At 42.7% G+C, this 15423-nt stretch overlaps 1 protein-coding gene across 7 annotated transcripts in view; it reads left to right on the forward strand.

Annotated features, from left to right (window-relative positions):
- Window positions 1-2701: 2701 nt before the first annotated feature.
- IFT57 (intraflagellar transport 57) overlaps window positions 2702-15423 on the forward strand; it is a 40866-nt gene continuing 28144 nt past the window's right edge. For 3 of the 7 annotated variants that reach the window (XM_037907597.2, XM_037907559.2, XM_043538522.1), the window contains exons 1-2: window positions 2705-2966; window positions 8770-8932. In XM_037907597.2, the coding sequence (XP_037763525.1) occupies window positions 2770-2966; window positions 8770-8932 (360 nt within the window). In that variant the 5' untranslated portion in view covers window positions 2705-2769. Of the gene's footprint in view, window positions 2967-8769; window positions 8933-15423 lie in introns of all 7 variants that reach the window. The other 4 variants (XM_037907579.2, XM_037907557.2, XM_037907569.2 and 1 more) reach the window with 3 other exon arrangements.

Below are 15423 nucleotides of genomic sequence, written 5' to 3' on the forward strand. Positions count from 1 at the left end.
CTGCAGCTGAAAGATTTTGGGGACAGGAGAAATCTGTTCCCAGTAGGTATTTGGTAGTACCCTTGTATGCAGCTGGGTTTGTGCCTTTCATGGAGCAGCAGATGAATTTCATCCTCTAAAAGCGAGGTGCTACCAAGGTGACACTGCCAATGGGAAATGGACACGCTCAGGCCAAATTTATCCTCAGGAGCAAGTGGAAACCATCCCACTTCCCAAACCCCTGGACTTACCCTTCCAAAAACACAGGGGTGGAGCCTTCACACATCCTTGTTCTTAAAACTCTACCAACTCTCAACACCGAAACCCTGCCAGACCCCAGAGAGACGGGGGGGTGGGGTGAGGTAACCTCTTTTATTGGACTCACTTCTGCTGGTGAGAGAGCCAAAGCTTTCCAGCTTACCCACAGCTCTGGTTCAGGTCTGGGAAACTAACTCCATGCGCCACAGAGAGACAGGTTTCAGAGTAGCAGCCGTGTTAGTCTGTATTCGCAAAAAGAAAAGGAGTACTTGTGGCACCTTAGAGACTAACCAATTTATTTGAGCATAAGCTTTCGTGAGCTACAGCTCACTTCATCAGATGCATAAAGTGGAAAGTATAGTGAGGAGATTTTATATACACACAGACCATGAAAAAATACACATTATAAGGAGAGTGATCACTTAAGATGAGCTATTATCAGCAGGAGAGTGGGGTGGGGGGGGAGAGAAAACCTTTTGAAGTGATAATCAAGGTGGGCCATTTCCAGCACATTTCCAGGAGTTAACAAGAACGTCTGAGGAACGGGGTGGGGGTGGGGGTGGGGGTGGGGGGGGGGAGGAATAAACAAGGGGAAATAGTTTTACTTAGTATAATGACTCAACCACTCCCAGTCTCTATTCAAGCCTAAGTTAATTGTATCCAATGTGCAAATTAATTCCAATTCAGCAGTCTCTCATTGGAGTCCGTTTTTGAAGTTTTTTCGTTGAAGGGTAGTCACTTTGAGATCAGAAATCGAGTGACCAGAGAGATTGAAGTGTTCTCCGACTGGTTATGTTATAATTCTTGACATCTGATTTGTGTGCTGGTATTTGTTTCAGGTTGGGGGGCTGTCTGTAGGCAAGGACTGGCCCGTCTCCCAAGATTTGTGAGAGCGATGGGTCATCCTTCAGGATAGGTTGTAGATCCTTGATAATGCGTTGAAGAGGTTTTAGTTGGGGGCTGAAGGTGATGGCTAGTGGCACTCTGTTATTTTCTTTGTTGGGCCTGTCCTGTAGTAGGTGACTTCTGGGTACTCTTCTGGCTCTGTCAATCTGTTTCTTCACTTCAGCAGGTGGGTATTGTAGTTGTAAGAAAGCTTGATAGAGATCTTGTAGGTGTTTGTCTCTGTCTGAGGGGTTGGAGCAAATGCGGTTGTATCGCAGAGCTTGACAATGGACCGTGTGGCGTGGTCTGGATGAAAGCTGGAGGCATGTAGGTAGGAATAGCAGTCAGTAGTTTTCTGGTATAGGGTGGTGTTTATGTGACCATCGCTTATTAGCACCGTAGTGTCCAGGAAGTGGATCTCTTGTGTGGACTGGTCCAGGCTGAGGTTGTTTCTCCTTGTTTATTCCCCTCCCCCAGACGTTCTTGTTAACTCCTGGAAATGTGCTGGAAATGGCCCACCTTGATCATCACTTCAAAAGGTTTTCTCTCCCCCCACCCCACTCTCCCGCTGGTAACAGCTCATCTTAAGTGATCACGCTCCTTACAATGTGTATTTTTTCATGCTCTGTGTGTATATAAAATCTCCTCACTGTACTTTCCACTTTATGCATCCGATGAAGTGAGCTGTAGCTCACGAAAGCTTATGCTCAAATAAATTGGTTAGTCTCTAAGGTGCCACAAGTACTCCTGTTCTTTCCACAGAGGCAGCAAGGGCGCGAGCTGACCCCCACCCCCCAACCTGCCCAGCCGCAGCCAGTCGCGCCACCAGGCCACGGCTCGGGCTTCAGCTCAGCCATGTTCCGCTCCGCCCTGCAGCCAAGGGGCAGCGCCCCGGAGGCGTCCGCCGCCCCCTCCCCGGAGCGTGCGCAGCAGAGACAGCGTGTGGGGGTCGCTCCCCGCCCGCTCGCTCCGTGGGTGGGCGGGGCGGCGGCTGCGGGTCCCCCGCCTGCTCCCCACCGTGGGGCCTGTGGCCCTCGCAGCGCCCCCCCCTCCGGGCCGAGGGTGAGACGTCACCCGCCCACCGCTCAGACTGCGAAGAGAGAGTAGGGGCGGGGGCGGCCCTCTGGCCGTTCCTCCAATCACCTCTCGGCTCTGGCACTCAGCCCCGCCCCCTTGTGCGCTCCTACGGCTCCTCCCTCCCCTTTTTGCCCTCAGCCAATCAGTGGGCGGGGGAGATGAAGCGAAGCCTGCCCTCCCCCCACCGGAAGACAGGGCAGTGACTGCTCTGCAACCTATCCATGCGGCCAGGCTCTAGGGTTTTGCTCTACAGTCTTCGAGCGGAAGTGACGAATGCAAAATGCGTAGCCGAGACTGAAGCCCGTTTCATCACAGGATGAGGGGGCGGGGCTCTGAGAGGTGATTGGATGAGTGAGCGGGGGGGCGGGCCTGTGCCAGAGTCTGGGAGGATGATTGGTGGAAAGTATTCAATGGCGCGGCCTGAGCCACAGCGGGGAAATGATTGGTAGCTCAGAGTAGCGGCAGCCGCTGGGAGAGGCGTGGCGAAGAGGTGATTGGTCAGGGGGTGGCGTTTGTTTCCCCGGTGACGCGGCTGGGCTGCGGGTCTGACGCTGCGGTGGGGGGCTGCTGATGGCGGAGGAGGCCGCCGGGGGCGCCCGCCGCGGCGGGGAGGAGCTGGAGGCGGCGGCGGTGGCGGCGGCGGAGCGGGGCCCGGGCGCGGCCTATCACATGTTTGCGATGATGGAGGATCTGCTGGAGAAGCTGAAGCTGCTGAACTACGAGGAGGAGGCGGCGCTGCGGCGCCACCATTTGCGGCCCCTGTCCAGGTGACCCCTGAGCCGGCCGGGGACCCCTGACCCCCGCTGCCGCCCCGCGCCCCGGGCCCGTTCTCCTCCCGCCCCACCCACACGCGGGGGAGGGGCAGGGGACGGTGTCCCCGGGAGCGGGGCCTGCTGGGATTGAAGGGGCGGTGCCCGCCCCAGGCAGCCGCAGCTCAGCACTGGGACGGGCCATGCTCTGCCAGCGTCGGGGGCGGGCCTGGTTGTCTCACAGCCTCTTCTCCGTGCTGGGCACGGGGCCGCTGGGTCTGACCCCACCGCAGTCTGGGTGCGTGGGGCATGGGGATGTATGTGGGCCTCTTGGCAACAACTCCCCCCCCCCGCACTACACACACACACACACACACCCGGCAGAGTAGGAGTGGTTTGCTGCTCGCTTCTTGGACGGGAGTGGGTTTTGTCGTGGACTAGGACCCTGTTGTGCCAGGCCCTGTACAGCCCAGGAAAAGAAAGATGGTCCCTTTGCCAAAGAGCTGACAATCTAAGCATGAGGTGGGAAAGAACGGGTTCAGACAGAATGGGGCGCACAAGGAAAGGGCAAGATATTCGTTAGCAGGATTGGCACTGGTTGCAGTACACAAGCTGCCTACTTATGCCCTGGTCTATGCTACAAACTTAAGTTGGTAGAACTACATCACTCAGCAGTGTGGAAAATCCACCCCCCTGAGCAACATAGTTATACCGATCTAGCTATGCTTTCTCCTTGTCATAGGTAGCATCTTCACTAAGCCTTACAGTACTGCAGCTGCAGTACTATAAAACTATGTCTACACTAGGGACCTTATGACACAACAACTGAACTGCTGCAGCTGTGCTGCTGTAAGGTCTCCTGTGTAGCCGCCCTATGCCAGCAGGAGAGAGCTCTCCCACGGACATAATTAAACCACCCCCATCAAGTGGCAGTAGCTATGTGTCTCCTGCCGACTCAGCTCTGTCCACACTGGCGCTTTTGGCAGTCGGGGGTGTTTTTTTTTTTTTGCACCCCTGACCGAAAAAATTTTACCAACAAAAGTGCTAGTGTAGACATAGCCTAAGTGTAGACAAGCCCTAACTCTTGTCAAGTTTATTAACTTCCCAAAAGTCTTGTTTCTTTTTCTTTTTCTTTTTTTTTGAAGTTTGTGTCTATTTTTAAAAATAAGTATTATGAGATATTCAGGTTTCATCTGCCTTGGATAACTACAGAGACTGGAGAACTAGTAAAATTATTACTTATACCATATTAGTGCCCAAAGGCTCCCAATGGGATCAGGGACCCATACTGTTGTGTGAAGTACTTGCATCTAAAAGGATGTGCCAGTTCCTGCCCTGAAGAGTTTACAATCTAAGGTCTAAATCCTACAACTTGTTGTACATTGGCAGATTGCAGTATTGTCAGCTCTCGTGATTTTTGTCAGAAGTCCCATGAAAATTGGTGTGTTCCTTAAAGCCCTAACTTTGGAGTCATGGGAATATGAGAGTCTTCATGTTTTTTTATATAAAAATAGTCTAGCCCTTATTGTTCAGGCATAAAGTATGAAAATGTGATCCTAGTACATTGCAAACATTCAAAACACAGAAGGTAAATAAAAAGAACTCTGTTTTTGGTTTGGTTTGGTTTTAAATCTTATTATTTTTAATGCAGTTTTGTGACTTTGGTGCCTTTTTGGACAAGCATGCACTAGTCCCTCCAAGTGACAGGGTCTCTGTGCCCACTAATTTTAGGGGATCCTTCTTACCCTTTTCTGACATGGCTCATTAAACCATACCCTGACTTCAGAAGCCCTGGCAAAAGAAGGTTCAGTTTCAGGCCTAGTGATTGTAGGATGAGGATGGAGTGCACATTTGGCAGACTCAGGGAAAGACTGTGCTGCCTTCCCAGTGTTGCCAATATCATTGTGGCATGCTGCACACTGCACAACACCTATGAGGCACGAGGAGAGCATTTTTGCTTGGAGTGGACTGTAAATGTTGCTGGTTTGCAGGCCCAATACAGCAACCAGAAAGTGCACCTGTCTTTAGTGGGGCTGGATCCAGACAGGCAAAGGATATCAGACATGCCTTGTGTAACCTCATCCTAGGTACACATGGTGGTGTGGATGAGGGTGTGTGATGCTTGTAAACTGTTATGAGCCTTGGAATGTATGTGCCACTGCTATGTTTTATGTGGGCTTGGCAGTATACTGAGGTTTCGGTTGCTTGTATAAACATACTGCCCTGGGGAAGGGGTGAAGTCAGCATGAATTGAGTAACCATTTCTGGTGGTTTTGTGGTGGTGGTTGAATAAACAATGCATTTATTGGGGGGGGGGGGGATATTGGAGGGCGTCTAAACAGTTGAAACCAGTGCTGTTGATTAATCGCAGTTAACTCACACGATTAACTCAAATTATTGTGATTAAAAAAATTAATTATAATTAATCACTATTTTAATCGCACTGTTAATCTGTAAAATACCAATGAAAATTTATTAAATATTTTGGATGTTTTTCTCCGTTTTCAAATATACAGATTTCAATTACAACGCAGAATACAAAGTATACACTGTTCACTTTTTATGATTATTTTTTATTACAAATATTTGCACTATAAAAATGATAAAAGACATAGTATTTTTTTCAGTTTACCTCATACAAGTACTGTAGTGCAATCTCTTTATCGTGAAAGTGCAACATACAAATGTAGATTTGTGTGTGTGTTACATAACTGCACTCAAAAACAAATCAATGCTGGCTACAAAAGTCCCATGCATTGCAAGGTATGTACGTGCCAGATATGCTAAACGTTCGTATGCCCCTTCATGCTTTGGCTGCCATTCCAGAGGACATGCTTCCATGCTGATGACACCAGTTAAAAAAAATAATGCGTTAATTGAATTTGTGACCGAACTCCTTGGGGGAGAATTGTATGTCTCTGGCTCTGTTTTACCCAATTTCTGCAATATATTTAATGTTATAGTAGTCTCAGATGACTCAGCACATTTTAATTTTAAGAACTCTTTCACTGCAGATTTGACAAAACACAAAGCAGGTACCAATGTGAAATAGCTACATCACTCAACCCAAGGTTTAAGAATCTGAAGTGCCTTCCAAAATCTGAGAAGGATGAAGTGTGGAGCATGCTTTCAGAAGTCTTAAAAGAGCAACACTCCAGTGCAGAAACTACAGAACCCGAACCACCAAAAAAGAAAATCAACCTCCTGCTGGTAGCATCTGACTCAGATGATGAAAATGAACATGCATCAGTCTGCATTGCTTTGGATCGTTATCGAGCAGAACCTGTCATCAGCATGGACGCATGTCCTCTGGAATGGTGGACGAAGCATGAAGGGACATATGAATCTTTAGCACATCTGGCATGTAAATACCTTGCAACGTCGGCTGCAACCGTGCAATACGAACACCTGTTCTCACTTTCAGTGACATTGTGAACAAGAAGCAGGCAACATTATCTCTTGCAAATGTAAAAAAACTTGTTTGTCTGAGCGATGGGCTGAACAAGACTGAGTGAACTCATAGGCTCTACAGTTTTACATTCTTTTATTTTTGAATGCAGTTATTTTTTGTACATAATTCTACAGTTTTAAGTTCAACTTTCATGATACAGAGATGGCACTACTGTACTTAGGTGACCTGAAAAATACTGTTTTGTTTTTTACAGTGCAAATATTTGTAATCAAAAATAAATATAAAGTGAGCACTGTACACTTTGTATTCTGTGTTGAAATTGAAATCAATATATTAAAAAATGTAGAAAACATTCAAAAATATTTAAATGTTTTATCGTTTAATCGTGCAATTAATCGCGATTAAATTTTTAATCTCTTGGCAGCCCTAGTTAAAACCTAAAATTGGAAGCCCTAAGAATGTTTCCCAGTTATATTTTTTGTAGGCGGTAGAGCTTAAATATGGAGATAGTTTCATATGGATTCAGATTCTCTAATAAAACCTTTTTCTAAAACTTGGACTTGTCCTATGTTACAACCAAAACAGTTTAAGAACAAAGCATACTACAGTAACATTGAAAAACCTCCTTTGCATAGATAGATTTTTTTTTTTTTTTTAAGAGGCTGGTGGCTGAACAGCATAACAATGAATGGAGACGGCTAGTGAATTACAGAGGTGGGCACTACAAGTATGCCCTGCTCCAGAATCTGGCTGATCATTTGGAGTTTCTACCACCTGGTTTTCAAGCTTCACCAGCCTGGCGTGGATGAAAAGTTGGGCAAAAAAATCAATAATATGCTGAGCTAGGGTGCGCGTGGTATATAGCTGTAGAATTGACAGCCTCCCTCTCGCACCGCAGACAGCATACTGCGACTAAACAGGGGCCTAAGAAAATATAGCCATCCTCAGGGAGCTTTGTTGCCATTGGGACTTGTAATGAAAGCAGCCTAGGACACTACAGCAACGCCAACAGCAGTGAAACTCAAAACAGCGCTCCAGCATGACCGTTACAAACAGACCGGTAGCTTCCTGAAATATGCACTTGTGCCTGCTACCCAGATCCCTTTTTGTAACAATAAGCATCTTGTAAAATAAGCATGCTTTAGTAAATACTAATCTAAACAAAGCTAGTTGCATCTCAGTTGTTTTTCCTCTCTGGGAATCTATCTTGGATCCCATGTGGTGTTGGGGAGCAGGGAAATGGCGCCACAGAAATGGCATTGCTTCTCTTCTCAGCAGAAGCTAAATAAACCTCCTGCATGTAATATCTTCCGAAATAACAGTTAAATGGATCATAGCCCAAAATGCCTCCCATTTATTATAATAACAAAGAATGTGACTTCCACTTGCCAGGCACTGGGTCCTTCTGCATTGCCTCTTCCTCTCTGGGCTTCTTCCTTGGCCCCTCTACGAACAGTTCTTCCAAATGTCTAATATTTCATCTAATGAGCTTTCCTGATAAATGTAAGGAAGTCTTTTTAAGGAATGTAAGTTTTGAAAATTAGCCATTTGTTTTAGTATTCTCCTAGATGGGTTTATATTTAAATTTGGAATTAATTCTTTCCTGACTTTTTTTTTTAAAAAATTAGGGTTAACAACCCTTTGATATTGATTATTTATTTATTTTTGCTTATTGTTTTTCTATAGATTTATTACCAATTTTTTTCATTTGGCCACTCATGGCAATTGAAACTAATTATTTTCACACTGCATTTTTTTCCTTTAGTGAAACATTAGAAATCTACCATCAGTCAAATTAATGTTATTCTGTGTACAATTTGTTGGAAGGAACATTTTGCATAGACCCTTGCAAGGTAATCACTTGATGGTGATGTCTTTGGAATAATAGGGCCAGATTCTGAATTCATGGAAGTCAGTGGGAAGGGGGAAGAGAATTGAGCCCACTGTATTTTAAGGGTCTGAGAGTGCTGTAGAAGAGTTATTTGGGGTTTTATAAAAAGCAAGAGGCTAGCTCAATTCAGAGTAATTGACACTGCATGAGCAAGGTGGAGAGGGAGGACCAAAGTCTGTTTGGTTCCACAGGGGACTCCAAAAACACTCTCAAATTATTTGCTCATTAGGACATACTTGTTGGTTGCTCATTCATTAAAGGCAGGAGATGTGAACTGCATGTAAAGCCTGTAGTCTTATAGAAATTAGTCTTTCTATGTGTGTCACATACATGATAGATTCTAGTGGCTTGGGTGGTCTCATTTTGTGACCTTATTTATGGTGGAAGTTACTAAAAGTGAATAGCTTATCACAAACTAACTTGTTAAGGAAACTGCTTTCTAATGCTGTATTGCCCTATAACTGAGGCTTCTCAGGTTCAGAGAATCCCATGTTTAACTTTTTTCCCTTTTTAAACAGGCACTACTTTGCATTGCCCATTAACCCCGGCGAGCAGTTCTACATGTTTTGCACTCTTGCTGCTTGGCTGATTACTAAAGCAGGACATCCCTTCGAACAGCCACAAGAATATGATGACCCCAACGCAACAATATCAAACATACTCTCAGAGTTGCGATCATTTGTAAGTGTTGAAAATATTTTTGTGTTTTCAAAGGTGTGTTAGATGTGCTTATAAACTTTAGAAATGGTAGTAATTGCTTCTTCAATCTCTGTGCTTACAATTCTGAAGACTTGACAGACTGTTGTTAGTTGTAACGTGAAGCTTATAAAGTCTGGGGCCGCTAATTCCCTGGAGTGAACTGCAAAAATGGCTTCATTCTACAGTAAGCTTTCTCTTAACCTATTAACACACACACGCAGCTCTGAGTAGTTCATAGATTCCAAGGCCAGAAGAGACTGTTACGATCATCTAGTGAGTCTGATTACCTGTATAACACTGGCCATAGAACTTCCCCAAAATAATTCCTAGATCATAACTTTTAGAAAAACCTTCAATCTTGGTTTAACAATTGCCAGTGATGGAGAATTCACTATGACTCTTGGTAAATTGTTCCAATGGTTAAGTGCCCTCACTGTTAAAAATTAATGCCTTTTTTTCCAGTCTGAATTTGTCTAGCTTCAGCTTCCAGACACTAGGTCTTGTTATACATATGTTGCTCTCCTCAGGATACCCAGAACTATAAGCAACTGTTCAAGCTGGAGCTTGAATGTCTACACTGCAGTTTTATAGCCCCACAGCCCAAGGCCCTCAAGCCAGAGTCAGCTGACGTGGGCCAGCCGGAAGTGTTTTATTGCAGTGTAAACATATCCTGTGTTACTCCTCTGCCACAGCAACTGAGAGCTGTGCTGTTGCTAAACTGTGTCTCAGCTCCCTTTTGACACTCCAGTCTATCTGCCTTGCCAGCAAACTCCGCGAGACTCTGCCAGTCCAAACCTTGCCTTGCAGGTAACAATCAGTGAACCCCAGTTTCTCTGTTCCCCAGAAACATTTCCCTGCAGTTTCCAGTCCCTCACTGTAAACACACACAAATTATTAAGGTCACTGTCGCCAAAGAGGCAGAGCGGTCATCAGCCTAAGTATATTATCAGTGCTATGACCTTTATCCATCAAACTTGTAATCTCATCAAAAAGATGCATTAAGTTAGTTGGTACCTAAGTTACCACTAATTTTTTAGTTCTATGATCAGTTCCTCTTTATCTGTCAAGACAAGGTCCACTACTCATTTGTGCTTATATGTTGCTTGCTTTAACCTGTAAATAACTCTCTCTCTTTTTCCTACTTAATAAACCCTTAATTAGTTTACCATAGAATTGGCTACCAGTGTTTGTCTTTGGTTGCATGTTGGATGCAACACTTTTTGAATCAGAAATTCCAAGGATATTCTATTACCAGGACAGTATATGTCACTCTGATTGAAGTTCCCATGATCACATAGGGTTTTTTTCCCAAGACATTATAGTTAGGCACGTAAGAAGCTGGTCATTCTGTTCCTTTGTGTAATTTGGTGTTCTCTAGCGGACACCAGCTAATACCCCATCTCATGTTTTATCTGCATTCACTGTCGTTTTCTTCCAAGTTATCAGTGACTGGGAAACAGGTAATGCCATTTTTTACCTAGAATGCCTCTCTCCCTCCCCTTTTATATATGTCTTCCTAAATAGTTTGCAACTGTCATGCTGTCTGGAGTGGTTCACAGCCGTGATTGCCATCCTCAGAGCAGACTGTCAAAGCCGGACAGACACAGCAAACTGATGGTGTGCGCTGTAATTAGGTTTCACCAACCCAGTAACAAATGTGAACTCCTGGATCACTGTAACAGTCTTATCATGGAGTCACAGACAGCCCCTTGAGCACTCTAGTCTATCTTGCCATCCAGGCGAACTGGACTTAATGATAAATGGTCACTTAAACCAAAACTCACAAAATATTCAGGTTGCTCCCAGTCCCAAGAGACCGATCGCTTACCTCAGATCAATTTGTACCTTAGATCTCACACCAAAGACAACACTGGTAGCCATTTCTATAGTAAACTAATTAAGGATTTATTAAGTAGGAAAAAGAGAGAGAGTTATTTACAGCTTAAAGCAGTCAACATATAAGCACAAATGAGTCACAGTCTATGGTTCCAAAAGGTGACAGGGATGCAGTAATCTATCCACTGAATGTTTTTAGGGCTAACCCAGAATGACCCTGTGGGGGTCTCTGCTTTTTGTTTCTTAGCTCAACCCCTGTGAGAGCTCAAACAGCAAAGAGAGAATCAGTTTCTCCTTGTCAGGGACTTTTATCTAAACTGATGAGATGAGTTCATGCGTAGGTCTCTCCTTCCTGGAGGGAGTATGGAATGCAATCAACAAATCTCTGTCCTTTGATGCTACATGATATGTCATGTGCCTTCAATGGGCAATGGATGAGCACTTTACTTTAATCAGTGCTCCTTTTCCTGTTTGGTGAGTTACACAATTACAGAGGTTTACAGTGCAAATACTTAAGATAACTTTATACCATGGGCCATAAAGATTATGAAATGCTGGTAGGGTGTGTGTGTGTGTGTGTGTGTGTGTGTGTGTGTATGTATGTATATATATATATATATACACACATATATCACTTATAAAGTCTAAACACATCCATAGCAATTTAACATCTAATATCTATTTTAGTAATGCCAACACACAGGTAAGCAAGACTGGTTTCCAGCTATGCATCTGTAACTGTTCAGGGAGGCCTGGGGCCATGGCACAAGCTGGCACCTGGTCTGCAAGCATCACAATAACCATTGATTTTAACATTGCAGTCATGTGAATCACTGCACCAGGTTTCAGTAATACCAGCTAGAATAAATTTATGATAATTAAATGAGTGATTCCAATTGCTCTTATTTGTTACCTAGGCTCTTAGCATTGGTGTATAGGCAATTCAGGAATTTCTTCTCTTCATGTTCTTTGCTTCCTTGAAAGATTTTGTTCTCAACCTCTCTTTTTGTGTTAAGTGAGTGTTTATGTCATCCCTCTTTTTAACCTTTTGTTTTTAGTTTAACGCCCCCCTGCTAGACAGTTTGTCCCTCAGGAGATTAGCCAATCTTCTAAGGGGAGAGAGGGCTGAAGTTTGGATGGCCTCCACCTCAGTAGAAGAGGAACCAGTGTTCCGCAAAAATAGCTGAGTTTAGCGTTCTGTAAAATGGGTTAAATCAGACTTACTTTTTCCATTGCTACAAAAGATGCCTGGGAAATACACTGTTATATACACACTGAAGATTTTTCTCTTAAAAAATGTTGTACAAATGTTAATGTTCCTACTCCTGTTGAAATCAATGGTAAAATTCCCATTGATGTTAGTGATTCAGAATTAGGCTCGTACTTTGGAGTTCTTTATTTTTCTATTAAGGAATAAAAGTCTGACACAAACTGCTCTGGTAACAGGAACTATAGGGAAATGTTTTTCCAACAAAGTTGGAATTAAATTAAAAGAATTAAAATTGAATTAAAAGAAAGAACTGATGAGGATAGATATTCCATGGACAGCAACTACAGCAGGGTTACAACCAGATAATACTCCACAACCAATAGCTATTCAAAACCTATTGTAAAAAGAGAAACTATATAATGAATACTCTGTTTTAAAATATTTAAAGTGACATCCTATGGAAACGTCTAATAATGGAGCATCTCCTTGGAATGGTAAGGATGTTCTTCCATAAACAAAAAGGACAGTAATAAACAGAAAAATTATAAACAAGAACATGAGCAGACTGTATGCTGGTGAGAACCTGCTGCTTCTCCTCCCATACCCTATTTTCTGCTCCGTTTGTTCCTTGCCTGTTTCTCATTTACCCCTACCTGCCTCCTTGCCCATTTAGCTGCCTTGCTGCTCTTGATTCTCCACAATCGTTGTTACCCTCTCAGAGATACTCCCAGGACTCCCACCTCTCATTAGCTATTGCTTTCTCCCTCCCCATTTGGCTGCAGATTTTTTTCCCCAAGGATGTGGGGGGAGGTGTGGTCACTTGAGGGGTTCCTTCTGTGCCATTCTGTTAGTTTCTTTCATAAGTTGTGGAAGTTCCTATCATTGTTCTCCCTAAAATTGGCAACAGCCTTACCTTATGCAGCTCTTAGAGGCCCATGTATCACTGCTGAATCATGACATAAATATTTTAGCAAAAATACTAGCTAGCTGATTGCAGTCCATGCTCTCAGTTTATATAAACCCAGATCAAACTGGATTCATTAAAGATAAACAAATTCAGATGCTATTCAGTGAGTCCTTGGAATAATCCGTAATTCCAGATCAAAACAAGATCCCCCGTTTGTTTTGTTATCGCTTGACACAGAGAGCGAGCTTTAGAAACGGACAGTTACTATTCTAAGCCATGTCCTGTATGGAAGTTGGCCCTCCAGTTCCTTAAATGGATAAATGCTATTTACACAAGCCCAAAAGGAACTGTGCAAGTTAATAGGACTAAATCTCCCCTCTTTGAATTACACAGACGGCCTAGGCAGGGGTGTCCATTGTCTTCTTTACTTTTTGCGCTGGCCATAGAGCTGTTTAAACAGGAGATAGATTATTGTTCCTATCACAGGAATAGAATTTGAAGGAACGCGTCAGAAAATAGCTTTATTTGCTGCTGATACGAAATTATTTTTATCTAACCCAAACATTTCCCTAAAACTCATATTTAAAGAAATTCATGACTTCAGGAAAGTGTCTGGACTCAAAGGAAATTGTCACATCTGAAATGCTAGCTATCTATATATTTGCCAGACTCCAAAGTCCTTCCAGAAGATATTTGGGTACAAATGGACAACAAATTCTATAAAATACCTGGGAATTCAAATCTCAAACAACCTAGAGTGCCGTGATTTAAATGTCAAACCACTATTTCAGCAAATAAAAAAGATCTGCAGTGCATGGGGAAGTATGCAGTTTCTTGTTTGGGAAAAATAATCACAATCAAAATGAATATTTTGCCAAAAGATTTCTTTCCTGTTTCAAGATTACAAAAATATAAAGAATGTTAGTATTTATATGGAATAAGAAACGACCAAGAGTGAGCGCAGATACTTTGTGCAAATTCATTGAACAGAGTGGCCTAGCTGTTCCAAATACTCTCTGATGGTACTGTCAAGCCAGCCATCTCAAAGCAATAATGGGTTGGGGATGCTCAAACTCAGCCAAACACAGGATCTTTATGGAACAAGAAAATTGAAGCACTGTAAATATTTCTAGAGTACCACAGATTATGGTTGTTGTTATTATTAATTAATGATGATTAATTAATAAATAATATCCTCTTTCCCTTCAAAAATAGCAACAGTTATTCTGTGGGTTGGGGATAGAACTATAAATAATTTATTTTCGCTCACCAATGACACCCATTGGTTCAAGATCTGGATATTTGCAGAGAGTTTTAAAGAATGGGGAAGCCATTGACTACATATGGTTGGCCAGCTATTCAGCAAAGAAACTTTTCTAACTTATTTAGAGATCGAAACTAACTTTAACCATCCTACTCTCGAATGGTACCACTGCTTTCAAGTGTGACATTATTTGTCCCAACTTTCTAGAAAAACTGTCATATACAGAAAGCTAACTTGAATAGAAATGATGGAGTCAGGCCAGTTAGGAAACATAAAAATTACTACCAGTAATTTTACATCAGTCTTTGCAGACAACTTTCCTAACAAAAACATGTCCATATATGATCTGTTGGGGAAAGGACCTGGACAGACAAATTACCTCAGAGGAATGAGATTTGAGCTGGAAAAGAGGACTGTCACTCTCGCTCTGTTGCATAAAAGAAAGTTTCTTAAGATACTGTTTGAATGGTACCACATGCCAGTCAGGTTAAAAATTTATCCCCATTCCATCTTTATATCTATATTGGAGAAATTGTGGTGAAAGAGATTTTATGTCCAGTCATTAGAGAGTATTGGGATGTGATTCATAATCAAATATTAAAGCTTGTTGATACTTAACGCTCCTGCGGCTTTCTGGTGGAAATGGTCACACAAAAGGGAATGAATTAATTTCTCATCTGCTAGTAGCTGCTCAGCTGTTGATAGCCTCTCATTGGAAAAAGAAAAATAGTGCGTCCAACTCTAGAGGAATTGTTCAAAAAATATGGAAAAATTAATGTATGAATTATGTACCCATCAAAACAGAGGATACATAGCTATTTAGATTTATTCAATACTCCGTGTGTTCATCTGCCAAAAAAAAAAAAAAAAAAAACCAGTACACCTGGCCAGTTTTTTCAATAGACATGCCTAATTTGTGAAATATGTGTAATTAGAGATTTCACATCATTTAATAAAATCACTAGAAACAGTGTGGAGTACTGTAAATATGCTCACTCTGTAATGTGGTAATACCCTGTTAAATAGAAAGATCTGATGATTGTATTACAGAATAATGTTTCTCTAAACAAAAGCACATTTATTATAATTATTGTTTTGTCTCTGATATTTACATGGCAAGGATTTGTAAACCTGTTAAAACTTCCTAAATAAAGAAATAGTTAAATAAAAGTGGGTAGAAATTTGTAGAAGCACCATATGCTGTGAACACTTTGGTAATAGTCAAGAAAATCTGGTTACCTGTCTGAAAGAAAACA

Source organism: Chelonia mydas, chromosome 1, assembly GCF_015237465.2.
Source record: "Chelonia mydas isolate rCheMyd1 chromosome 1, rCheMyd1.pri.v2, whole genome shotgun sequence".
Taxonomy (NCBI): domain Eukaryota; kingdom Metazoa; phylum Chordata; order Testudines; family Cheloniidae; genus Chelonia; species Chelonia mydas.